Source organism: Paramisgurnus dabryanus, chromosome 16 (genome assembly GCF_030506205.2).
Source record: "Paramisgurnus dabryanus chromosome 16, PD_genome_1.1, whole genome shotgun sequence".
Taxonomy (NCBI): domain Eukaryota; kingdom Metazoa; phylum Chordata; class Actinopteri; order Cypriniformes; family Cobitidae; genus Paramisgurnus; species Paramisgurnus dabryanus.
This window is the reverse complement of record NC_133352.1, coordinates 23,086,632-23,114,566: the sequence shown is the minus strand read 5'-3', so window position 1 is coordinate 23,114,566 and position 27,935 is coordinate 23,086,632. Positions and strand designations below refer to the sequence as shown.

The window sequence follows — 27,935 nt, the reverse complement described above, 5'->3', positions numbered from 1 at the left end:
GAGCTTTGCATCTAAAGAGTAAATAATAGTACCTCAGACGTGCATTTTGGTACCAAAGAGTGCATATAAGTACCTCAAAGGTACAGATTGGTACCCATACATATATGTACTTAATGGAACCTATTAGGATCTTTTTTAAGCTTGGGCTCATTTTTCTGACAATGCACACAGCTTTCTCACTGACACGGTGTGACTCTTGCTCACAATGACAGATAGGAGAAGGAGAGAGAAAGGGCTGGAAGGCAAGAACCAACGCTATGATGCTCATTTGTATTAGCACCAGAAATTGAGGAATTAATGAATGTGAAAAGTGTGCGTGACTCAAAATATGTGTTACCTTGACTCATTATTATATGTGACAGTGTAATGTTAATAAAGTTGATTGGTGGGTGCTAGCATTACTGTTTATATGTTGCTGATGCAAGTGTATGCTTGTTCTTAAAGGGCCCCTAACCTAGGTGTTTTCAGCAATATTTAAATACCGTATCTTTAGACAAAAATGTGACGGTAGATTGTTTTAAAGATTTTCACTCTGGAGGGTGGTTTCCAAAAGGCACATTTGAAAAAATATTTTTACATTTTCACCCTCGAGTGTCTCGTGTAAACAGGCCCTAACTTAAAGACAACGGAGAAAGACTAAACAAACAAAATGCCCCCCAAAAGAATAATCATTTTCTAAATAAATGCGTTTCTTATAAATTTTCTTATAAATGTTTTTATCCTCTTCATGACACATTTTTTGACTGATGCGACTTATAGTCCAGACAAGTCTCTGGTATCCCCAGAATGTGGAAAAAGCCCTGTTTTTGTGTGTGTCTCTTTAAATGCAAAGAAAGCTTTTGTTTCCCTCCCGTATGCAAAGTAGGGGGTAGAGGATATTTCTGCACACACCAACCCAGTCTCACCCCATTTCGTCAATATTTGATGACACTTGACCATTCGTCATATGTTGACGTGAAGGGTATACCTTTCGCATCATTTTTTGACGAACTGGGGACTTCAATACTATTACGTCCGTTGCATTCTCTTTCCTATTTTATTACCATTTGCGCGTCGGTTTAGGGTTAGATTTACATAATGACATCCCTACCCAAACCTAACTCTAACCCCAACGCCAGGTGACAACTGTTTCTAACCCCAACGCCAGGTGACAACTGTTTAATTTCGCGTACACTGTTTAATTTCGCGTACACTGTTTAATTTTGCGTAATCTAACCCTAAACCGACGCGCAAATGGTAATAAAATAGGAAAGAGAATGCAACGGACGTAATAGTATTGAAGTCCCCAGTTCGTCAAAAAATGACGCGAAAGGTATACCCTTCACGTCAACATATGACGAATGGTCAAGTGTCGTCAAATATTGACGAAATGGGGTGAGACTGTGTTACACACACAGGCGACTCATTTTCTGACAGAAACACATTTAAAAATGCTTTTATTTAGGTTATGGGCGCTTTAAAGTTGCATTGCATTTGTCAAAATGTAGTTAAAAATAATATCATTAATACAATCATGATATATTATTTACACTTACATTTTGAAAATGCACACACACACAGTAAAAATTGTTTGCTTCCCCTGGCCACAGACACACACACACAGGAAGTGTGGATACTGGTGGTTAGTGGTCAGTATCATATTGCTAAGTGCGTTTTAGGGACGCTGTTTTACTTCATGTCGGCCAGGACTCTCAGAAGCTAAAGGTCATCGGTGAGGTCAAAGCTGAGGTCATTCAGAATGACAAAATGTCAAGACATTGCTTCATTAAATTATAGTGCCCACACAAAACACAGTAAATATGTGTGTGTTTGTAAAAGAGTGCGAAAACCATGGGCAGCCCTGGGCGCACTTACAAAGGGTGATGGTGTGTGAATTTGTGATTAGATCACCAGAAGGGTGACGTGTTTATGATGGTGCATGTGTGTAACCTGCATGCAAAACATATGGCTGTCGGACATGTTGTTTTGATAGAGACCATATGCTAGTTTTGGATGTGATGCCTTTTCTGCAGCACAACACACATTTATGTACTCTCATAGACACACACACACACACACACACACACACACACACACACACACACACACACACACACACACACACACACACACACTTACAGGATTACTATTCTGCTGTATCTGGGAGCAGACATCTATTCCTCCTTCACAGAGAGTAAGCTACTCTTATCTGACTAGGTCAGGGATCCACAGGCTTTGGATATATCCCAAACATTCACCTTTTATTGATCTGCCAACCAACCCAGCATCCTCCTGCCTCAAAAGTATTCTTAAACAGGAACCTTTACCAAAAATAACCAAGGTAACTATAGCTTTTGCTGCTATTTAATAGCCACTGAAGTTGCCTTACTATAGCAGGCCAGGATTCATTCACTGCATTCAATGCAATTACGAATTTAAAAATCTGATTTTAGATTAACTGTCCACACTGTTATAGTGCAAGCAAAATAATCTGATCCATTTGTTCAGTGTATTCAATACATCAGTTGCTATTAAAATGATGTAATCAGCACAAAGCCACTTGCAATTGGTAGCACTTTACTTGAAGGGGTGTTCATAAGACTGACATGACAACTTGACATTACAAAGAAAACAATAACTGACCACTTTTTACTAGAGATACAAATTTAATTTGTCATTAAAATGTCATTAAGTGTTAATACTCTGTCAGATGGTTTTATAACAGCGTCATTAATATTTTTCTTGACCTCAACAACAGTAGTACAAATATAATTTGTCATTAAAATGTCATTAAGTGTTAATACTCTGTCAATTAGTTTTATAACAGCGTCATTAATATTGTTTAGTTAATAATGTTTTTTTTAAGTTTTCTTTTATAAAATCAATCATAATGAATAAAAAAATAATAATATTTTATTGCATACGAAGAACGATTAAACTAAAATTAAATGAAAACAGTACAATAATGGGTTAAGGCATGCAGTCCATATTGCTGGAAAAACAGTTAATTACATTAAATTAGTTAAGTATATTAATTAAATGTTTTGTTAGTTATTTCTTCTAAAAAAGTTCTTAGTTGTCAGTTTTTATGTATTGTGCACATACATGAAGTTAACTATAATCTTTTTACATTTTGACATATTTAAAATTATTTGACATTGTATTAACACTAATTAATGACACTTAAATGACAGTTTAATATAATGTTAACACATAAAGCTAGGTAGTTTCTTAAGTTTGATAATTATTCTGCTATGTCATGTTTATGACAGATTTATCACAAGTTATGATGTATTGGTTTATGTCAAGTTGTCATAACAAAGACAATACAAACAATGTCATCTTTGCATTAAAAATTACATAACTGAACAAATGACATTTCATGACAGTTGTCATAAATGTGCATAAAATCTCCTGCATGTTCATGACACGTGTCATGTCATGATTATGAAGCTGTCGTGTCAGTCTTATGAACACCCCTTCATGTAAACTGTTACCCTGCAATTAACTGTTGGTGAGGAAAAAGAGGAAAAATGGGAAATTTATATCTATCATGACAGACACCTGACAGATATATAAAAAATGTTTCATATGAAAAGCATTAGGCCTTTAAAATATATATATAATGAGTGTAATAATGATCATTGATTAGATAAAAATAGAAACAAAACAAAAACAAACGATGAGACAAAGACAAAAATTGAGACTAAGCCACAAACTCACATCTGCTGAAAATGTGGCAACATCACAAGATGGCGATATCACAAGATGATGTCCCTTCATCTCTGAGAGTCCTTGGCAACTAAACCAAAATTAAAATTATGTTTTGACCTCATCCACATCCAACCCAGAAAGAAAACAATTGTGAAGAGAGAGCTGTTCCGTTATTCATTTTAGCATAAAGCTGGGCTGAGTTTCATTGTGCTGTTGTTGTGAAGGGTAATGTTATCAAACCCATCCTGGTATTTTTGCCTATAAGTTCATTCATGCGGATAGGTTTTGACCTTTTTGATTGTTTCTTCTTCTCATTGGGATACATTCATTTTCAGAACTGGAATATTGTTTTGTTTGCTCCATTATTTTGTGATGTCTGTGTTGTTTTCCTGCTCTTGTTCTCTTTCTCTCTCTCTCTCCCCAACTGTAACATCATTTCATGCTCCAAATTCCAAATTTGCCATCATTATCTGAGAAAATGTAAAGACCAAAAAGCAGCGTCGCTTTCATTTAGGACTTTTTCTCTCCATAGCGAACATAAAAACACAACTGAGTTCTGCATTTGATCTGTGTGGCGATTATTAGCTTGTGAAGATAGAAACTTCAGGAGTAGGAGATAACTTAGATCTACCGTCATTTTACATACTGTTCACGTAGTGAAATGACTTGCTGCATTAACAGAGTTAATATAATTTAAATCTAATAACGCCTTGGGCAAGTATATCTCAAGCTAAACTGCCTGAGTTTTTTTTTATCTTGTCTAAAATAAGATAACAGAAAAATAGTGAAATATTTCCAAAGGACATCACAATGCATGTCTTTTAGGAGAGTAAAAAGTTAAACCGAGTGAAAATTGAAGTGAAATGAAACTAAAGATTATCTCAAATGCCTGATTTATTGTTTTTCAATAAATATTGCTTTCTCTTGAAGCCTTTCTCATAGGGGCACATAAGTTATAAATCAATGTTCGGCAGCGCTTACAATATAACTCTCTATGTTCTCTCTTTCTTAGTGCTCCGGGGACTGGATGGAGCTATTGCAAGGTTGGTCAGGGAAAATATAGATTTGTGTCAGTATGTTATTGTTCTGGCTTGAACCCATGTTGCTCCAGTACAGAGTTTGAGATAGTAGGCTAGATTAAATCTTAATTAAGACCAGCATTATTTAAGCTTATATAAACACCAGCTTGAAGTACTTATTACTTTCTTTAACCTCTAGAGTTTATTGGTACATATGCATAACCTCACAATATACATGCAACATGACTTGCTAAGGAATCTAAAACATCCTAGGACCCCCCGAACTCAGATGCCCTTAGAGTACGGGATATGAAAAATAATGTTATCTTCAAAAGAAAGAGTCAAGACACTGGCCCAAAGACGCCCCATATGCATCGTATCTCTTTTTAAGAATTGCATTCTTCTCTATTCCTTTATTCTCCTTCAACAAGAAAAAGCAGGAATCGGGGGCTTTCAATATTTAAGGTAAAATATAGGAAATGTGTGGGTGCTGCCAAGCTTGTTTGATTCATTATTAAAAGCAATCCATTTTTTTCTCTGCTACTGATAGTGGGCAAAGCTCCGAGCTTTAATTCTCTTGCAATGCAGATTAGAAGATGAAACACTGAACGGGAGACAAAATGAAAGACAGGGCACAATGCCATTAATACTTTCTTTTTTTGTACTTCAACTAGTTCCTGTCTCTTGACAGTAAGTGAGGAACCGTTGTTGATGGAAGAGCTTCTGTTTAAGGTCTCAGCTCACCATCATTTGCATTAAAATGCATTTTTATTACGGACACATAAAGCAATCGTGTTTAAAAGGATTAACGGTACAGATGTGTGATCGGAAGGTTTCCATGTAATACAATTTAATATTTTATTGCATCTTGAGGGTATTCCCTTGGGATAAATGTTATTTTAGCTTTGGCAAGTTCAAATGGTTAACATTAGGTCGATTAAATGTTCAACTTTCTTTTGACTAATGAAACTCGACACAACCCGCCCTGTTCTTTCTCTTTTGCTTTGCTAATAAACTGCTGTCACTTCAACAGAAGATACGCCATCTGTTTCTGCTATACCCTTGTACCACTTCTTACTGTGGTCCCTCGCTGTTGTTTATTTAATTTGCTTTGTTGTCTGACCACACCTCATACGCTTCATTAACTCATCATTTCTTTCAAAAGCTCTTTCACAACGAATTAAACATTTTTGCTTCAATTTTAACCAAAATCTCACAGCTAGCTTACTGGAAATGGTTGTGATTTGATTATTGCCTGACCTTTGAACTTTGAGAATACACTCTTTTCCAGCCTTTTATCACTTCATTTTTTTGTCATTTAATAAGTTTTGTCAAAGATACTTGTAAGACTTTCCATAAAAATGTTGAAGGTCCCTTAGCATGACGTTCCCTGGCTATCCCTCACACTAGGTTTATCACGAGGTTTCGTGATATAGTCACGTAATTTTTTTATAATTTTTTCATGAAATTATCACGAATTTCCACCTTTTTCGTGATCGTATAACGAATTCCTGTTTGCGTGTGATTATCACGTATTGGTTACTCAACGGCTTTTTCCTATTTTTAAACCATTGTCCCTTCAGTTTAGGGTTAAATTTGGTGCTTGCATTACTTTATATATTTGTTTATACTATGTTTTTCTGATTTTTTTTATATGTCGCCTGGCGTTAGGGTTAGAGTTGGGTTTGGGTAGGGATGTCATTTTATGTAAATCTAACCCTAAACCGAAGCGACAATGGTACACTGTAAAAAATACTTTTCTGCCTTAAAATTTTTTGTTGAATCAACTGGGATTTACAAGTCATTTCAACTTACTATTATTTATCTTGACTAGAGATGAGTTGTTATAACTACAGATGAGTTGTTATAACTTATAAAATTAAGTTGACTTTTCTCCAATATATTTTATAAGTTGTGACAACTCATCTCTGTTGACATGACCAAATACATGATAACCACACGAAAACAGGAATCCGTTATACGATCACGAAAAAACGTGGAAATTCTTGATAATTTCACGAAAAAAGAATCAATTTCGTGAGACTAGGCAGCCCTGACACTATACTGAGAGCAAGACATTATTATGCAGGATTCCCTCAGCTTGGCTTTAAGGTTTTTCCAAATATGGCTAAAAATGTAAGAGGGATGCATGAAAAAAGAAGTGAATGTAATTTAACAACTTCTACTCTGGACTTGCAGAGTGCTTCTGGGAAAAGCCAAGACTCTGATACACAACCACTGACAAAGCCATGGAGAGTTGCTAACAAGCAAATGGTGCACAAATACAACTCTCAGACACTATTTGCAACATGCACCTGGCCAAGTGAGACTTCACCAGCCAGTTGCACAGCAGGAAAAACAAACAAAAATAAATGCTATTTCTTAGCTTGCTGTCCTCTGCTTTAGGAACCTAAAGGATAGAGCTTTGATTTTAAATGTAAATCAATTCTGTTTCTCCTCTGGAAGGAAGCCCTGGAAGTCAAATACAGTGGCTCACTAGCCTGCTGATAAAGGCCAGGATTGAGCATAAGTATACATTTTATAAGACCTTAAAGGGGGTGTGTGGTAAGCAGCATTCAGCCCTGACAGTGCTGAACTAATGGTATTTTACAAAGCCAAAGAGTGTAACCAATGGAAAGAGAGGTCACTGTCATTTAAAAGTCTTAAAGGTACAGTAAACATGGGTCACAAAAGGCTATTATAAATATTTCAGTATAGTATATATTCAGATACTGAAATCTATAAACTGTATTCAATGTGCGCATATATGTCTTATATATAATGTATGCAAAAATGTGGCAAATTGACATGGCTTTTAGGGTAAAAACATAGTGAGCCCCAACATGGTTTCAAACTAGGCATCTGAAACCAACACATGAAAACACTGCTAGAGACATCAAGCATTTGCCATTGGACTTATAAGTCAAAACCGAGAAACTGAGCACTTGTGACAAGTTTCCTATGTGACAACTAGCCCCGGTCTCTCTTGATGGTAAAAGAAAAGATTGCAGTGATGGAAAGACAATAGACATGAATCACAAACTATAGATTTGCTTTGTGAAGGACATGTCAGTGTCTAGGTACAGTAAGTGTATATGCGCGTGTGTGTCTCTGTGTGTGCGTGTACTCATTATTGTCTGCGTCTGTATGCAGAGAGTGTTGTTGAGTGTGAAAACTTTGAAGGCCAGTGTGTGGATCTGACCGCTGTGCTGCTAATTAACTAGGACAATACTTCTTCAGAACACACACTGGGATTTATCTCCACGATACACATCTTTACACACAACAGGCACACACACACAACACACACACACAAAAACACACTCGCCCACAGAGACATCCACCACAGAGGAGCAAAGTGTCCCCTGATAGCACACACATGCATACTTTACACACACACACACACACACACACACACACACACACACACACACACACACACACACACACACACACACACACACACACACACACACACACACACGTGCTGTGAGAGTTCACCCACAGAGACATCCTCCACAGAGGAGCAAAGTGTCCCCTGATAGCACACACACACATACTGTACAAACACTAACTTCAAATGGTAACAATCAAAAAGTGAAAGCTTAAAAATGTTTGGAGTCATTAGTTATTTTATTCTTATAAAAGTAAAACCAACAAATCCCAAAATTTTTAAATACACGGACATATTACAGTTTTTTACGATTGGTTACACACAAAATCTTTTCATGTCACACGATTTTCAAAACCTCTCACTCAAAGTGCAAAACTACATGCCAAATCTTCAAAACCATAAGCTATTTCTCAGCCTTTGACTCAGTTTTCAATTGCATAAAACACTTTTTTCAAAACACTACACACAATTCTCTACCTAAAACACAAAGATCTATGAGGAAGTCACTTGCTTTCCTTTTCCAAACACAACCAATCAAAATGCTACACTCATTCACCAGGTCACACAGACACACTCCTCACATGTGCAAACACTAAATGCTTTACTGATCACTAACCAATCACTGCTTTACTTTACAGTAGTATAGATATGCCTATAAATAGGTCAAAGGTCACTGTTTTGTCAATCTGCACCCCCCCTGCCAATTCCTGGAACAGGACCCCACACACAATTTACTGTATTCTACTGTAAAGAATATACTTTTGGTTTACATGTTTATAGTTTTGTTGTATGCTAATGTATACAACAGTAATATTTGGACTAATAAATATTTTCTGTTTCTACATTGCATTGGCGTCTCCGGTGTACTTTTTACCCCTCTCATCAGATTACTTTCACTGTAGAACATTGTATTGAAATGTAGATATAAGCCCATGAAAGACCAAAGAGCTTTAGATTTTGAACAGCAGTGTTTACATGGTATATCCAAAAATGTTATATTTTGAAAGAAGTGTTTGCCATTTGATGCAAATGCTTCATTTTGACACGTGTTTGTGTCATTTTGAATGCAGTGTTGCATTTTGAAGGAGATATGTGCTATTTTGCATTTTGTGTGTGCAGTTTTGAGAATTGTGTGTAGAGTTTTGAAAAAAGGAGACTTAGTTTTGAAAACGTGTGTAAGCAATTGGTAAAAACTGTAAAGTTCAAGTCTTCTAGCATTGGGGCCATTAATATGACAAAATAAACTTTACATCTGAAACACACTAAAACTTAAAGTAGTCATGTTTCAATACAAATCAGCAAAAATATGAAGTGCATGACTGGTTCAGGGTGTATACAACTTTTTAACTAAGCATGATTTAGTGATATGTTTAAAACTAAAGACCAATGGCTATTCAAAAAAGGGGACGCTCTTCTGATTGAAAATTGCATTCGTGCGACCAATTTCAAAGTTTTTATACGGTACAGATTTTTATTTGTGACCTCTGTGAATTATATACTCTTTTTGACAGAAAAGAGAAGAATACAGGCCTTTTTTTCAACACATTTAGGCAGAACTATTTCAGCTGAAATTGAGTTTGTTATGTGACATTTTGAAATGAGACTTTGGTGTATCAACGCTGAACTGAGACCAGAATTTAAAGGTGTCTGGTGACTGGTCTGTGCAGGGGCTTTTTGGTGTGCCCACTTCCTCTGTGCTCTAGAATAATAAAGCGCCAGGGTTTCAGTGGCACTCTCATGCCAGCTAAGGCTATGCCAGAGCAGGGCGGCCTAACTGGGGCAGAAACACATTTGCCCTGTGGCTCACCAGAAACCTCATCCAAAGATAACACGCCCACACAGAAAACACACAAATGCACACAAAATCCTCCATACTCATCCAAAAACAACCAGGGGTGTAAGAAATAATGTGGTTGTGAATGTGTGCTTGCTTATGTGTTTATTTTACTTGGGGAAAAAAAGGTAGCGGTCCCATTCATCTAAAATAATGACTGCATGATAAAATGTTATTTGAGAACCATTTTTTGGCCTTTTGTCTTCATGTTAATTTATAGAGCAGTGCATAAGCAATCCATAGGTCACGGGTTTAATTCCCAGAGAATGCATATACAAAAATGTATAGGCTATCAATTCACTGTTGCTTTGGATAAAAGTATCTCTCAAAAAAAAAGTTAATGCAAATCAAATTAAAAACAAAGTGGCCAATGCTTACCAACCAAACCTCTCTGATGCACATGTTTGAGTAAAACCTTCCTAAGCCTTAATGTAAACTCGATTGTACAACAACACTTCCAGCACCAGCGTGACTCGCCGCTCCCGATGTCTGAGTGCTATAACAGGGCAGCTCAGTAATAGTCTCTCCTCTGACCCACATGAGGCTAAAACAACATAACACAGACGAGAGACAAACAACAGCTAATCCTCTCCGTACACAACAGCACTGCAACGGAGCCCATTAATAAGAGAGGATTAGCCAATGCTAACGCTAACGAGCGTCCTCACCACAGGAGCACATTTCCTCTAGATCAGATATCTGTTTATGTACCCTCATCCCGTACTCCATCAGTCGCTCTTTTACCCAGCGCTGTAAAATCAGAGGACTGAGGCGATGGTGGGAAAATAAGGTTTTAAGATGCATGAACAAAGAAATGGTAGCGTTTCTGAAGATTATTACAAGTCTGTGACTTCTCGTATACGTTTCTGTCTTATGAGGTACCGTATTGAGCTCATAGTCTATCTTTTCATCTAGATTTAAACAAAGTTTCATTGAATATATGGATTCAGATATAATTTGACCATAGTTATTTTTAAGTCAAATTTGCATAAATAGACAGAAACGACAGAGAGGAGGAGAGTTACAGAAAGTAATTTAGAAAACAGTAAAGGTGAAGGTAAAGAGATTGGATTATGTTGTGAACTGGCGCTGTCAGGCTTGGCTAGTTTGGCACAGAAACACGGCACTATAATATGCGCCCTCTGTTTGCCCAGCGCTGGGCCAGCATTGTGCCAGTGCGAACGGTCAAGCCAAAACTGGCCCGCAAAACACTAAAGACCTCACTAATGGGATTCTCTATACGGAGAAACGCATGCTCGAGCAGTTCAATGTGATACGGTTGCATAAGGACCCCACGGGCATGTATAGGCCTGAGAATAGCATGTCCATGTCCGCGTACAGTAGCTGAAACTAGAACACATCTGTGCTGGAGGTGTTATAAATGCACTGCGTGTGTTTGTGCGTGCTGATTGATTGTATGGTATCAAGTAAATGCCCTGTTTAGCCAAACACTACCTCACACCATCTGTCCAAGCGCATGCACAGTCTGTTCATTTAGATATAGGCCTTAAGACAAACATACGAATGGAGACATGCGCATACACACGTGCATCAAAGACTGTAAAGGTGCAATGTCTAGCACCTTAATACATTTATTACAATACATCTCATGCATTTTAATGGTAAATGCCTCGTTTTAGTAAAAAGAAAAACATTTGGGACGTCATCTTGCTGTTCATACTGTAGTATGCATATTGCATGGCACATCATTAGGGACACAACTTTAATGTTCAGTCAAGCCTGCTTATTCAGACAAAATGTGTGCTCACTGGCTGTGTATGCATGTCTCTTGCCACGGGGCAGCAGCTGGCATGTCAAACGGGAATTTGGAGGCATAAGTCAAGCTCTACTGCCCTGTTTGTTTGCTTACATTGTGGGCTGATTGAACATCTATCTAGAACATATGATCTATTCCTTTGACATCATTCAGTGCAGAACACACACGCACACACCTTTTGCTACAGTTAAAACTGATTAGGGCTGCGGGGCGTCAGGGAATGTCATTGTTTTCTTGTTAAGATGACAAATGCATGATACAGTTTCTTCAGAGGGAAACCGAATGAGAGGCTTGGATTGGATCCATTTTAGCATTGTCTTTGGATGAGCTGCACCTCTTGTGGACAGTGTTATTTATCATGGTGTTAATTAGGCCTGCAAGTTAGGATTTAATTAAATTCAGTGGTGCCTTCAATGTAAAATGTCTTCAGTCGCTCTCTAAACTAACTATCTGACATCATTGCTGTCTCTTATAGCACAAACACACACACACACACATTCATTCAGTGACACATACAGTAAGTGTGTGTGTGAGGTGTGAGTAGATAAACAAAAACACATTTCTTTCATCCCATCATCAAGCTCTTCCAGAGAGGGCCCGAATTAGAACGTGAAAATAGAGTTGCACATTCTCTAGGATGTGTTGTGTGACTACTGCCACTATACCCACTCAACACAAACATGTTTACTTTTCTACCATGGTGGGGATGTTTTATTGACTATTTTTATAATTAGACAATGCTATTTTTAGTTCCCTATCCTTAAAAATGATCACAAGACAAATCGATCTGCATCTTTAGATTTTCATTAAGATATCGTTTAGAATGTTTGTTAAAGGGATACTCCACTTTTTTAAATATGCTAATTTTCCAGCTCCTCCAGAGTTAAACAATTGATTTTTACCGTTTTGGAATCCGTTCAGCTGATCTCCGGGTCTGCGGTACCACTTTTAGCATAGCTTAGCATAATCCATTGAATCTGATTAGTCCATTAGCATTAGTAAACAAATAACTGAAGAGTTTCGATATTTTTCCTATTTAAAACTTGACTCTTCTGTAGTTACATCGTGTACTTAGACCGACGGAAAATTAAAAGTTGCGATTTATTTTCTAGGCAGATATGGTTAGGAGCTATACTCTCATTCTGGCATAATAATCAAGAACTTTGCTGCTGTAACATGGCTGCAGGAGGCACAATTATATTACGCAGCAGTCGAAAATAGTCCCCTTAGTATCTTTCAATAGCAGGGGACTATTTTCGGGCACTACGTAATATCATTGTGCCACCTGCAGCCATGTTACAGCAGCAAAGTCCTTGATTATTACGCCAGTATAAGAGTATAGTTCCTAGTCATATCGGTCTAGAAAATGGCCACTTTTAATTTTCCGTCGGTCTTAGTACACGATGCAACTACAGAAGAGTTTTAAATAGGAAAAACATCGAAACTCTTTGGTTATTTTTGAGCGCAATGCTAATGGTCTAATCAGTTTCAATGGATTATGCTAAGCTATGCTAAAAGTGGTACAGCCAGACCCGGAGATCAGCTGAATGGATTCCAAAACGGTAAGAATGAAATGTTTCACTTTAGGGGAGCTGGAAAATTTGCATAATTTCAAAAATATTGGAGTGGCCCTTTAAGCTTTTTTCTCACAAAGGCTGTTGGCAGATTACTATCCTCCTTACAGGGACATTTGGTTTAGGTTACCACAATAGGCAAAACCTGACACACACACAGGCAAACACAAACATCCTTATTCCCTATTTCTCCAAATGATCCACTCAATATTGTTTTGAGCCCAAACGGCTCTCAGAGAGAAGGCCAACAGTAATAATAGCACTGCTGATTTTCCTGCAGAATATAAATGTCACATTCTTGACCACCTTGGGTACGGACATGCAAATGTTTGCAGTGTTGTTGTTCCTCTGTTGGAATCGTCTGTGAGAGCGAAAATAAGATATTGTTGATCACTGCTATGACTCAACAATAAGAAAGGAAGAAAAATATAGAGTATGTGATCCTACCTGTGAAAAGACATTTTCTATAATTGACTGTTTTCAACAAAAAATCCTACATAATGTCATAAACATTTTGTGAAAATATAACCTTGACATTTTTAATATTCACAAAAAATGAAAACAGTGAAAACTAACTTCGATGTTCATAATCTCAAAATTAGGATTATAAAACTGTATCCTATATTTGACCATATGTCATCAGTGCTTTTATTTAAGGGGAGGGCTCAGTGTTGATTCAAAATCGGCTGCAATCATGCAGTGAAACTACAGACACAGCAACCGGGTGTTGATAAGTCAATTTATTGTACTAAAAATGGCTGATTACAAAGTACATTCACATGAACAGCACTTTCTGCTAGACTGTCTGCCTAGCTGACAGAATCTCTATCACTGGCTTAATGTAAGTAAATGACCCATGACATTAATCTAGCCTCCCCTCTATTGTTATTGTAATCACTGTCTCAGACACACAGAGAAGAAAAATTCCATATTTGATCATAAGATATGTCTTCACATTACAGACATACTGTCAGGTAAATGTGCCATATATTTATATTCGATAAACATCATTTGATATCAGCTACTTACATATATATACACGTGCTCCTCACGTACAGATGCGGGAACATCAATGACTACAATATTCACATCAACACCTCCTCAGTTCAAAAGCAAATGTGTATTTGGTGTTGTGCGTTACACTGTGGCACAGTCATTGACTGGTGTGAGGCGAAGAGGTCAATGCTTTTACAAAGAAAGAGAGAGAGAGAGGGAGAGAAAGGGTGAGAGAGAGAGAGAGAGGCAGGAAATGGAGTCTGTTAGTCACCCAATCTAATTAAGAACCGACTGAAACTCTATGGCACTGAGCTTCATTTGGGTCCGTGAGCTCAAGCATCTGCAGACGCCAAAATATGAGATAATGTTCTCATTTAAGGATAATTTTCATCTTGCCTCTTTTCACTTAAAGTCTTTTGGAGGGGATACAAGAATGAAAAAAGTGCAAAGTGTTGATTTGATACAGGCTGCAATGCAGTCTTATCTCATTTTTTTTATATGTATATATAAAATATACCCTCCTTTAAATGGAGTGATATGAGAATGACTCATAGAAGTTAAGGTAGACAAATACTGCCACTGTGTTTGTTAAGAGGTCAAAGTGCATTAAAGAGCACATATGGTCCAAAATCCACTTTACAAGGTGTTTGGACGTAAATTAGTGTTGGCAGTGTGTGAACACAACAACCTTACAATTAAAAAATCCAACCACTACGTCCTTTTTAATCCCCATTAAATCGAAGTAAGACTATTCTGTTAATGTGACATCACACTGATGAAGCCCCGCCCATGGCCACTGACTGACTGGTTAATTTTACCCAAAAAGCTTTTTTAAATGTGTTTTTTAGCATGGTGTAGCACTAACGCTGCTAAATATACTATCGTCTCAGACTGTATTCACAGGAATCAGGTCTATTGTGAACTGAAAACGCTTATTGTCTCTTGGTTAGGAAGTGAGGGCAGTAGCTCATTTGCATTTAAAGGTACACATATGAAAACAGCATAATTTTGCTCCCACCCAAATAGGGACATTTTAGACATGCTATGACAAATAATATGTGGGGTATTTTGAGCTGAAACTTAACAGAGACATTCTAGGCACGCCTGAGACTTATATTACATCTTGTAAAAATGGGAATAATATGTGCCCTTTAAAGAGGAGCTATTAAGTACTCTGGTGATTTTTCTTTTTTAGAGAAGTGAATGGGTCAGGTTGTGGTACAGAGAGGGAGACAAAGAGAAAAAAATTATAAAGGAGAGGGTGGACAGGAAAGTAGAGAAAATTAAAAGAGGCAGACAGAAAAGACATACCTACCAAACCGGGATGATTACAATGTTAGTAAGACTCCGACTGAGTTCAAAAGGGATAGGAGGAGATGGAAAGGTACTAGTCCATACAAAAGTGTTCATAGCAAAGGGAAGAAATGCACAGTTGAGGAGAGGCGAAAGCGAAGATATCCTAAATCCATTAGTTAGAGTAGATCCATAGATGAGGGAAGGAAAAATAAAAACGGCAGGTTGGGTTGACAAACATCAGCGAAACGACGCCCACGTCCACAATTTTCAGTCTGCTTTTCCGCTCCCGAGTTTGTCCATTTGGTTTTCTCATTGCTTATGTGCGACAAAAAAGGTAGTTTTATATATATTTCAGAGATGAGGAGATATGTGTTATCGCAATCTTTGACAAGAGGCAAGCTCTGTCCTACTTCAGCAGAGCAAAAAGCAAAAAAGTACGCTTAGGAGAAAAACATTTTGGAAAAAGAAGAATGTTTAAGGCAGTCTTTTTTGGCCGGCCCCCTTCTCTCGGTCAACGCCCGTTACTGCACCTACAAGAGGATAGATACGACTTACTACTCACGTACTGGAACGCAATACATTCCATGCAAAATATCTCTTTGATAAAGTAAATAAGGAATAATAGTGCAATTAAAGGATTAGTTGACCCAAAACTTCACTCACGCTCATCTCATCCAAAGCCATATGAGTCTCTTTCTTTCGTGGAACACAAACAGAAACATTTTGAAAAGATTGTACTGGTTGCATTTTCCCTATAAAAATTACAGCAAATAGTAAGGCTTCAAGCATAAAAGCCTATAAAAGTGGTCCATATGACTCCATATACTATAATCCACGTCTTTTCATAGCTTAGAAAAATCATTACTCACATTTACTGTAATTGCATGGAAAAGAGCGACCAGCACAATTCTTTAAAATATTCCCTTTTATGATCCATGGACGAAAAAGTCATATGGGTTCAGCTTGACATGAGAGTCAACACATAATGACAGAATTGTCTTTTTTTTGGGTGAACTTTACCTTTAAAACATATATTTGGACGAATATGAGTAAACAACATAAGAGCAAGGGGGCAAGACCAAAAACCTGCTCTATCCTTTCACAATTTAGGATTAGAGCTTTATTTAACAGAGCTTATCATTGCATTTATTCCCTGCTGTGAAAATTTAAAACTTTTAAGACTTTGTTTTCAGTTTTAAAACAATACATCTCCTTCAGATGATGCACACACAGTATGGTCAAAACTTTTAAAAGTAAACAGTGTTACTGCAAAGTTAATTTAGAAATGATGTGAACAAACCTGCTCCCCTTAGACCACACTTATACAGTGCTGCACAGATGGCTATGTTGTTGGTTGCTTTTATGCTGTTGTCCATTGTAATAAACAGCACCATAGCCCAAATGTGTCCAGGGAAAAAATGAAAAAGTCTCCAAAATGTTTCCACGTAGTCCAAAATACCATTGCCAGGATAGTGCTGTTTCATCTTGTTCCGATACACCTGTTGTTACACAAATAGAGCAAGAACAACTACAATATTTTTCCACTAGCATTCATGCTGGTCCACGCTGCTTTTATAGCCGACGGCTGATCCAGAGGTCTCTTACAATGTTAGGACACAGACTCCGCACACAGTAGGCACAGCTTGCCTACCGGGTGCAGATCAGCAGGAGAAATGCAACTGACATTTCATCTCATCAGTAGGCAATGAGGCACTGCACGGTAACAGTTTCAGCCACTGCCTCACTGTACCCACTGACACAAACACCAGCTGCTGCAATCTGTCCAGAGACCAGTGCTCGCCTTACGGATTCCCTGTGTCACTAATACAGACACATACTTTTTATCACTGCATTAAATGCAATGCACTGGCTTTGTATTCAGGGACGCTTGTTTGCTGAGCCATCGTTTCAGATACGCAGGTGTTAGGTTTGGAAATTATGCGTATAAACTATATGTCACTTTTATAGATTGTGTGTGATGTTCTTTAGGCTTTTTATGTTGAAAGTGCACTGTGTTATGTTAGTGCCACTAGTGGCACCACATGGAATTGCAAAAAACACTAATGCTAGTTGAGCAAAAAAGTAGTGCTGCTACATTGCTGTGTTGAGCAGCTTAAACAAACAGCACCACATATTTTTGACAGCCGTCATTTCACCATCTAGCTTAACTATAGACCCAATATAGTCTGGCTATGAATAAACTTGCATTTGGCAACGTCAAAATAACCTTTTACATCATGTAAGCAAAGTCAACATTGATTACAATGTGTTTGGTTTTATTTATTTACTTTATCTATTTTTGGGCTATTGTTAGACTATCTGTTTAGGGCTGTCTTTAACATTTTCATTGACAGCTCAAATAGATGCGCTAGACATCCAGGCTGTGTTTAGACAGCTATTAGATGATTTTAAATGCAAAATTGCTTGCTGGGTTATTTTATTTTAGGCAGGGGTGCCAATTTATTAAAAGAGAAATTGGAGCGATGACAGCAAGGAAAAAAAGGGAAGGCAAGCGCTTCTGGACACAACGTAGACACGGCAACTTATCGGGTCTAAATACTTAATCACAACCATGACCAGGAAACACATTATAAAACACTGTGTGGTAATGCACAGATACCTGAGGACAGCAATTGAATTATAAAGACCATAATTCCATTATAATGAAAACAAGTTGTGTTTTATGGGCAAATGTGCTAATGCATAAACACATTCAGTAGTTTAGGACTTCAGGTGCATCCGCCATGGCTTTTAGTGGCCTTGCTCAAGCTGTTTTCTCAGATCTAATCACTGAGACAAGAGCCCCTCCCCAATCCCGGTCCTCACCTCTGCCACCTCGACATCTGTCGGAGTGTGTATATGCAGGCCCGTGAGTGTGTCGGGCAGCATCTGGGACTAATGAGGCTCAGCCTGCCACTGCACCCGTTTAGCACCTTCCCACGAGCACCTGCGTCAGAGGTTACCTCCTGACGTGATGCGCTGTTGTTGTTTGTTCCACAGGAGCCCTCCGCCTCCTCCAACCCCTTACCACCTTCCTCTACACTTCCTTCCAGTGACTCGCACCTCTAGAATGAGGTTCGAGCTTGCAAATGGAAGACTCAAGAGTCACCTTAGCAGTTTTGGGTTTAGACTCCAGACTTTACTGGGAGATTTTATTGTGCTCAGACTCACTATCAGAAAAGTTATATAGTGCTATTATGATTTTTCCATGCTTATTCTTTTATTTGATTAGGCTCAATAAGTTATATAGAAAATAAAATGCTATAATAACGATATTTACATATTTTATAACACTTGACTGCTTATACATTATTTTGTTTCCTACATGGTTATTTACTTAATAAGTAAGGTACATTCTAAAAACAAATGGTGCTAAATAGCACTAAAAGTGGTTCACTGGCTTGTTATCATGGGGGAACCATTTTAAGTGCCATATAGGACCTATGTAGTACCTGTGTAGCACCTGTGTAGAACCTTATTGTGCTATATAGAACCATATGTGGTGCTATATCACCCCGTATGGTTCTTCATAGGTGCTTTATATGTGCTATATATAGCGCTAAAAAGGTTCCCATATGATTACAAGCTTTTAGTGGTATTTAGCACCAATTTATTTAGAGTGTAAGGAACATTAAATATTGATTTGAAATATTTTATGAGCTCATTTTTAAGCAATGTGGACCTTCCGCGAGGAAAACCCATATAACGTTTAAATGTTATGAACACGCTATATGGTTTAAAAGAGTTATCTACCCACATACTTTGAAGTAAATTAATACAAATGGTCTTATTTTACAGACAATTATGTGCTCTACAACTTTTTTCCAAAAAATTTGATGTAGTTTTCGGCCCGCTGGCGGGTCCTCAATATTAATATTTACATTTTTGTGTAATATTAATCTGTACCTGTTAAAATTGTTTGCAGCATCTGGGTTTCATTGCCCTATTAGTTTTAAACAGTTATTTTTAAATCTTGGAATAAAAAACCTGCAAATGTCGCAACTGGCCAATCAGAATCAAGCATTCCAACGAGCCGTTAAATAATAATAACATTACAGTCTAACATGATATGAAAAAAATCTGCATTTTTTATTTATAATCAGATATATGACTATTATTAAGGAACGTATTTAACTCATAATTGGGTTAGTGCCAGATTATCCATCTAGTGGATAATAGCGGTATTACAGATTAACATAAAAATGATCTTTTATGCAAATCTTTAGTCTTAATTGACGAGGTAACTTGTAAAGATTTAAGTTTCTACATATATAACATTATTACTAATCATTCAAAAATTTTTGTATATATTAGGTTTTAAAACTATAGTTGTCCTGTATGGGGATGTATTTTGTATATTCTTTTAGCTTTCTTAACAGAAAGTAGGATTATAGGAAATGACAGCTAAAAAAGATAGATCTCCTAATAAAGTTACCAACCGCCGAATTGCCAAAACCAAATTTTTCTTCCATTTGGCACTTAGCAGGTGTTAATATTAGACATTGGCAACATTACACATTAGTTTAGCCCCAGTTCCAGAAATCTCTATACAAGGTCTGCTAGGGCTATTAAATTAGACATCTTAATAAATGCTATGTTCTAAAAAAATAAGACCAAAATAAATTCACGAACTGCAGGCCCCAAACCTTTTGATTAACAATGGTGACACACGGAGATAATCAACAGATCATCGTTCAAAAATATCAAACATTAAACCAGCAAAGTAAAAGTGTGTTGCATCGCAGCCAGATGGCCACAGTGAGTGGGAGTGTGACTTCTGTCAGGCTGAGCGAGATGCATTTCTCTTTTGTTAGCACTTTAAATAATTGTGCTGAGGCTAGTGATTATTTGCATAAACACCATTTAAACATAGCTCAAGAGCTCTAATCCCACACCAAACAGCGTGAAAAGAGAGGGATAGGGTATAAATTGAGAGGGGGAGAACGAGGGAGTGAGAGAGCAAGCGAGAGAGAGAGCGAGATGGCAGTATGATTTGCTTATTATCTGTTGAGCATACTAGAATTTAAAGCAAAGAAAATAAAGGAGATAAATTCCTCCTCTATGTTTATTTATTAACATTTTTGCATCCGCTTTTGTTGGCAAACCAAAAAGTCCGTCGGAACCCTAGTAACACAACTAAGCTGTCAGTCAAAAATTGCAATAATGACAATTTGGCATGCGGGGTCGACTTTCATTCTCAATTCAGAAAGAGGATAAATGCTTCATTGCCGTCTGCCCGACAAATGTGATCATATTTAGGCTGACGCCTTATTGTTATGTCTTTATTTATCTATTTCACCATTTGTCTATTTTCTTATGGCCGTTATTCACGTCGTCCAGCAATCATAACTGAGGCGCTCATCATCAGACAGCTGTAAATAAAACTGTCTCGGTCTGAGTATGCGACAACAAAGTGCCGCTCTCGCAACATCTCCATATCCTCCGCTTGGTGTCAACGGCTGGATGACTAACCGTGATTTATGGTGACAGAAGTGTCATGGCAACGGCAAATTTATAAGACGGCGAACTGATTTATATAGTCTGAGCCTATAGACAATCTACTGTCTGAAAAATGAACTATGATGCTTTGCTAACTCTGGTTTGACACCATTACAGTAGCAAAAGTCCTTCGGTTGTCCAGACATACAGCAAACTCTTTGTTGCCTGTAGTAGATTCTTTATAAAATATGTAAAGTATGTAAAGTATAGTCCAGTGAAGTTTGAGGGTCATCTGCACAGGCAGGGCTTGTTATTATCTCCACACAGTAAGATAACTCAGCATGGTTGGACATGGAGTGTGTGCATGTCCCACACACCCAGCATGGGTCATTTAGGCACAGTAAGGGTACCAGGTATAAGTGGGATAGAGCGTAACAGCGTACGTGTGTGTGTCAGTATTAATATGTGTAAGGCTGGGTTTGTCTGCCAGAAACCATGGAGGGTGCCCGAGAGAGGGGAGTCACCCTTGGCACCACACAGGGCACAGCAGCTGTTGTGACGACCTGTCTGTCAGTCAGGTTTAGCCTTTTTCTTTGGTCAAAGATTTTTTATATTGTGACACTAATGGGTGTTTTATAAAATAGATGTTTATACAGATGCCAATAAACTTTGTAAGTCAAAAGGTTTTTTAAAGCATTTTCAATCAGGTTGTTTGTAAAAAAAAGACTGTAAAAAAATGTAAAAATGTTATTTAATTGTGCAAGTTTATGATGCATAAAATGCTAGGAATGAAATTAGCCTTAACAAGACACGTCTGCCAATTTATAAAAAAAAAACGCTTTTTTTCCTTCCACAACAGAATGCTATCAAACACAACATAATTGGATGATGTGGTAAAAGAAATCATGCTAACATTATATTTTCGAAAAGTCCTCTGGGCAAAAACCCTCCCACGGTTGCAGAAACACTCTTTTTAATGACTGTAAAATCCTTACAAACCCTATTGCAGATTCGTAAAGTGTTCAATATAAGATACAGGGTGCTGCTTGGGCCTGTTTGAGATTGCGCACCAGTACTCCATCGAAGACCGCTCGGCTGTAACAGTCATGATGTCAGAGGATCCATCCGGCAAACAGACAAAAGCACAGTGAGTGACTGTTTAAAGTTCCAGACGGCAGACAAAGGGAGGAGAAAAAATCTGTAACTGTCGAAGCGTCGGATCTAAAAAAGACGTGTCTGACTTCTTAGACTTCACAGACCGCTGGAGTGGTTCACGGATTTTTCTATCTTATTCTTTCTGCACTTCCTTCTTTGGATATTTCAGACGACACTTTACTCATCAGACACAATAAAGGCTAGGTTGTCTAATAGTGTGGCCAACTTAGTCTCCATGCCAACGTATGACTATTAATCCTCTTAGCTAGTGCTCTTCATCGCCCGTGTTTTTCTCCGTAACTCCCTCTCATTTTCTCGGCATGCTTTTATTTCCATCTCTATGGATTAAGCGTTGATGGACGAGAGCTGTTTAAATCTGATGTCGTGCCAAATTCAGGGTACCATAGCGAGCATACTTTATGCTAAAATTCACTGAATAACTTAATTTTTAGAACTTAAAATAAGTTAAGAACTTAACGTTCATATCAAATATACAATTCGTTTTTTAAAATCCAGATAAAATTAAGTATGGACTATTCATTTCATAATTTAAGAAAGCAGTTGGATTACGATACAAAGCAGTGGCAGTGCATTACATTAGCCCCGCAAAAGGTCATGGGTTCAAACCAAGGGAACACATACTGATTATACCTCTATTAAACGATACCCCTAAGTCTCTTTGGATAAAATAATCTGGCAAATGCATAAATGTATGTGGGTGATTCTCACGAAATTAGATTTATGAAGTGTCATGAAACATTTTGATAAAAAAAGATGCAAAGAGTATCAAAATAAGAAGCATAAAGTTACAAACATCTCTTCATGTACTATTTTGCACATTGATTTAAAATTACATCATACAAACCAATTTTATTGTTTTTCCACATTTAAGGGGAACATTTTCATTACCGCAACGTGTCCATGACTGGATGAAAATATTTATAATTAAAAAAATCTAAAAAATGAAAAGCTTCAGTGCATGTTATACTATAAACATTTATAGTAAAGAAACATGTGGTATTTTGTGATCATTGGTAAATGTAGAGACAATAAGGAATATAAATGTGTCCAAAAAGACCAATTTTCTTATCCTTCGCAACAAATTTCAATCATTGTTTAAGCCCTCAAGGAACTAACATTTAAAAAAAATAGTTGGAAGAGACATAATTGACTGTGACATTCAAGATGGGTACCAGGTAAGCAGTTCTTTTTTTTTCTCTCCAGATAAAAGTTGAAATTTTGTTTGTCATAGTATCTAGACAACTTTTTAGTTCTCATTACCGAAACATGAGTTTGTAAATACATATATTTAATGTAATATGTTGCGGTAATGATCATTTTGATAATGATAATCTAAAAAAATGTAATAATTCTATAGGAAATATTTTTTAAATCCTCTAAAAATAATGGTTATAGTAAGTTCAGACCTATATATGCAAAAAAAATTGGCTTCAAGGACTTTTTACAAATTCGGATGCTGGACACCTTCTAAATCTGGATTTTGTGAGAATCACCCATATGTGTGTAGGCTATCTATTGGAAAACAACCAAATAAAAACTTTTGTAAAAATACTACTGTACATAGACGTTAATAATTCATGAGAGGTAGTGGTGGATATCTCCCTGTAGTGAAAACATGATTTCCCATTCAGAAACTCATATTGATTACCATTATTACAAACCTTTATCGCCTTAAAGCATCAATGCATATCAGCCAAAACCCCCCTTTTTTTTTGTTTTGTTGATAGCAGAAATCTGCAGGTGGATGCAGCCTGACTGTTTTCTTCCTGTGACTGATTTCTACTCGTCAGATCTCAGACTTTAAAAACACTCTTTGATCATGAAAGAAGAAGGAGAGAGAGAGAGAGAGAGAGAGAGAGAGAGAGAGAGAGGGAGAAATGCAACTAATTGCTTGTTGACGGAGATAAAATCGACGTCTTTCACATGAGCTAGCATCGGTCATTAAACTGACATGCTCCGGTAACAGCTGTGCGTTCTGTTGCCTCTTGTTAAAACAAATGTTTACAGTGAAGACCGCTGCTAGACACAGAGTACACACCTGGTTAAACCTCGGTTAGATCTTGAAAGCTTTGATCTACTTATTTATTTCTTTTTCATTTCCTGTGGTTAGGCCTAGTCAATTGGTTAAATGATGTGTAGTGGGATTGTTAGAGCGAAGGATATATTGGTCTATTTCTTATTTTTTACAAATCAGTGCCGCAAAGTCGAGTCATGCAGACATAAACTATGGTTTTTACTTTTGCCGAGTATCTCCCTGGACTAGCACTAGCTCTCAATTCCTCCAGATGAGTGGTCGGGCTCCAGCGCCAGTAACTGACCCGTGATGTGTATTTTCTACCCCTAAGGGGTGTTAGTATGGCTATACGCACATGCGCGCATACACTGTTCAGCCTCTGAGCATTATGGGACCTCTCCACAATCACAGGCTCTTTCCACAGTATGAGCACGATTCCCTGTGCCCATGGCAAGATCAGACCCCACGGTTCCTATGAGGGGGAGTATGTGTGTGTGCGTGCAATAAAGCAAGAGAAAAAGAGAGAGACACATGAGCAAGTCACCCCCCTGTTTTCAATTCTGCTGTAAGCTTGCTAATAAATGTTACTCACTCATCCTTTGTATAGACCCCTCTTTGCCAACCGCTTCCTAGAAACTTTGTAGAGAAAGCCTAATGTATGCAGATTCGTATTGGATCAGCACAATATAATCATTATCAGGGAAACAAATAAAGATGCAAGGATAGAATTGATCTTTCTCATGGCCTCTGGCTTTTTATTAGATATACCGTGTTGCATTAAACTGTGCAAAATTCAGCCTGTGTCCAAGAAAGAGAAAGAGAGAGGGAAATGTACTGTAGAGAGAATTATGTGAGACAGGTCTGGCATGCCAGTGAGAGATACTGCAGGTAGCCAGACGCCACCCAGCATGACCACTGCTGACCAATGAGAAGTAGCCAACATAATGGTTTATGGGCAAGGGGGGTTCGGTCCTGGGTCTTGTTGAAAAGACGTTTAAGGGGAGTTCATTTTGCCTCCCTGTGGATTATGAACTTCAAAGCTACATTCTATACTGAACACTTGGTCTCAGGGCATAATCACATATCAATCCAAACCTGTCATGCTGACAACCACATCCATTTATATATAAAGTGTGATCACAGACGCATGACGTCCCCCAAAAAATAATCAGGAAAAGGTGAATGCATGGAAGTTTGATAGTGATCAAATATTATTTTTCTTTGTAATAGAAAGTTGCTCTTTTTCAGTCTCTTTTAGTCTTGATTAGCACCAATTAGGAACAAACATGTAAGACCACTACATTTCTGGCACCAGACAGAAGTGACAGAACAGCAGAAAGAAGAGAACAGAAAACAGACCGCCAGAAAATCCTGTGAGAATGAAAAAGGAGCAAAAAGGCTAACGCAGTGTCACCATCTGCTTGCAATGGCATCATTGATTATAATGAAAGCAATCTATTTTTGTCATTCCGTGTTGCACCGGTCATTTTCAGTGTAAACGGGTGCAATAATTGCAATGAATTGAGAGGAGAAGAATAAGAAAGGAGAGAATTAGACAAGCGTTGGGTTTTGCAGCATAGTTTTTATATTTTATGCAGCTGTAGAATTGTAGATTTTGTTTGTCTCATTGGAAAGGACGGTAGACACTGCAAGCTTCGCCTATTCTGACCTGAGTCTGTTTCATGCAACCACAGGCAATGCAGTAATGGTGATGCATGAAGCCTTCCAGTGTGACCTCACAAATGGCCTTTGGTGACAGCTTTGATTGACAGCATGAGTGAATGTACAACATGCTGCACTCAAGAGAGAATATCTGTAGGGCATTATGTACTGGTCGTGTAACATACAAATGCATGAGGGCCTGTTTAATAAAAAAGACAGATTTCAGCTCAGACTAAGCTTTTATATTACAAACTCACAAAAATCCTGGGAAATACTTGCATGAAATATATACAATATACAGTAGGTTGATTGAAACCAAACATGGAAACAATCCGGCCATTAAATTCATGCCACTAATAAATAAACACGCGTATGTATTTAACATTACTAATTTTAAAACCGTTTTCTGTATGCAAATGAATTTGGCTGAAAAGCCTTCAATGCCACCGATAAAAATGTGTCCGCTTCCTTTACAATGTTAAGTTTGCTTAGATTTTTCACATTTTTTATGTGCAACTTGCAACCTAGTGTACCAGACAGGAAACACATGAAAAACAATCTCTATATATCATGGCGCTAAAAAAATAAACAACACTGTGCGACTAGGCTTCTATCTTTTGATCTATCTTTCATTATATTTTGTCCATCCTCAGGATTTGGAGCTGGTTGGACCCTAAGCCCCCTGCATGAGTTCAATGAATCTTAGCAGCTAGACTAAGACCTTCTAGCAAGTTAGCTGGTGGAAATCAATCATCTACAAAAATCAGTAAGTAATCATAAAACATCCTGCAAAATTTAAAAAGGAGCATTGGTCTCTAAACGTATGGCTTTCAGTTTTCCTTTCATATGTCGATGCACCTTATTTATTTTCCTATTCCTATTCATCTCTTCGATTACTTATTTATTTGTTCTGAGGGGATAGGAGTCTTTCAATCTGTTCCAATCTGTTGCCTGCATAATCCTAATCTTCCATTCAATAATCAGTGGTCCTTCTGGTAGATACAGGGATGGCTATGCTCTGCCTTTGATGGGATTACGTAGCGATCGCAGCGGGATCCAGACACACAGGAGCGGGCAAACAAAAGCTGAGCCCAGTTAGTCCCCTTATCCGCTCATTCTCTAAGTGGATTTGATGGGCGTTTGTGCCTTTTTCTCCCCACGCCTTCCATCTATAAACCAGAATGATGGTGACTTGCCACAGGTCGAAATGACCCTCTAAACATTGTGTTTTATATGTGACTTCATCCCGCCAGACAGACAGACTCCCAAATAGAGTCGTACAGACACATGTAAGAGCTTTTTGTCTTTGCCAGTAGCTAGGAGCATCAAAAAGAGCTTTAATCTGTTTGTTTATTCTTTAACCTGTTTATTTCTAACCTAAATCCATAAAGGTGTGCCAAAACATAATCCCTGCCTGACAAAGGCTGAAACATCCTGGCCCACATCTAAAGAAGTTTGAATATAATGCACGAATTGCAGCATGTAAGCCTAACCGCATGTAGGACTAAAGGACATTTTACTCAGTATGCGGTAAGTTTTGCTTGTGATTCTGCTTGTGTATACAAGCTTTTTTATATATACACAAGTGTATTTTTTGTGAACGAGTTTGGCAACTTGCAAGCTTTTTAGAGCCACCTCAATTTTCCTGTTGAGATGCTTTCATTTAAAATAGAAACTCACTGTTACCACATACTGAGTACAAAAGCGTTAATAATGTTAAATCGAGATAGGAATTGGGCGGCATCTGTTATAATGGCTTGGGAGGAGATATCAGCACTTTTAAACACAATAACTCAAGCACGGTATTGGTTAGGGCCGTGAATTTTTTGCTTGTGCTTGCGTACGTGTTAGCACTCTAAAATATTTAACTATTTATAAATATTTTATATTTCCTAGGCACAGCAAAAACCCCACGCACTCTTTGTCTTTCTCTCGTGCGCACACACATTGACACTTTCATAAAAACATACCGCATTCAGAAAAAAGGACACAGTGAGCTTAATCGCCCGAGGTGAAAAATGACTTAAAAAATGCCACTCATCCCGAGGAAAGAAACAGAAA

The 27,935-nt window shown here is 37.7% G+C and overlaps 1 protein-coding gene across 5 annotated transcripts in view; it reads right to left on the bottom strand.

Annotated features, from left to right (window-relative positions):
- pcdh1b (protocadherin 1b) overlaps positions 1-27,935 on the bottom strand; it is a 172,034-nt gene that overhangs the window by 9,765 nt on the left and 134,334 nt on the right. The window contains exons 5-6 of one of the 5 annotated variants that reach the window (XR_010536439.2): positions 16,884-17,082; positions 15,603-16,113 (exon numbers count right to left, since the gene is read on the bottom strand). The exons of 2 other annotated variants lie outside the window; for them this stretch is intronic. Coding sequence is in view for 2 of the 3 variants with exons in the window: in XM_065272986.2 (XP_065129058.1) it covers positions 16,904-17,082 (179 nt within the window). In the remaining variant the exon portion in view is untranslated. Of the gene's footprint in view, positions 1-14,016; positions 16,114-16,883; positions 17,083-27,935 lie in introns of those variants that run through there. 2 more of the 5 variants (XM_065272986.2, XM_065272997.2) reach the window with 2 other exon arrangements.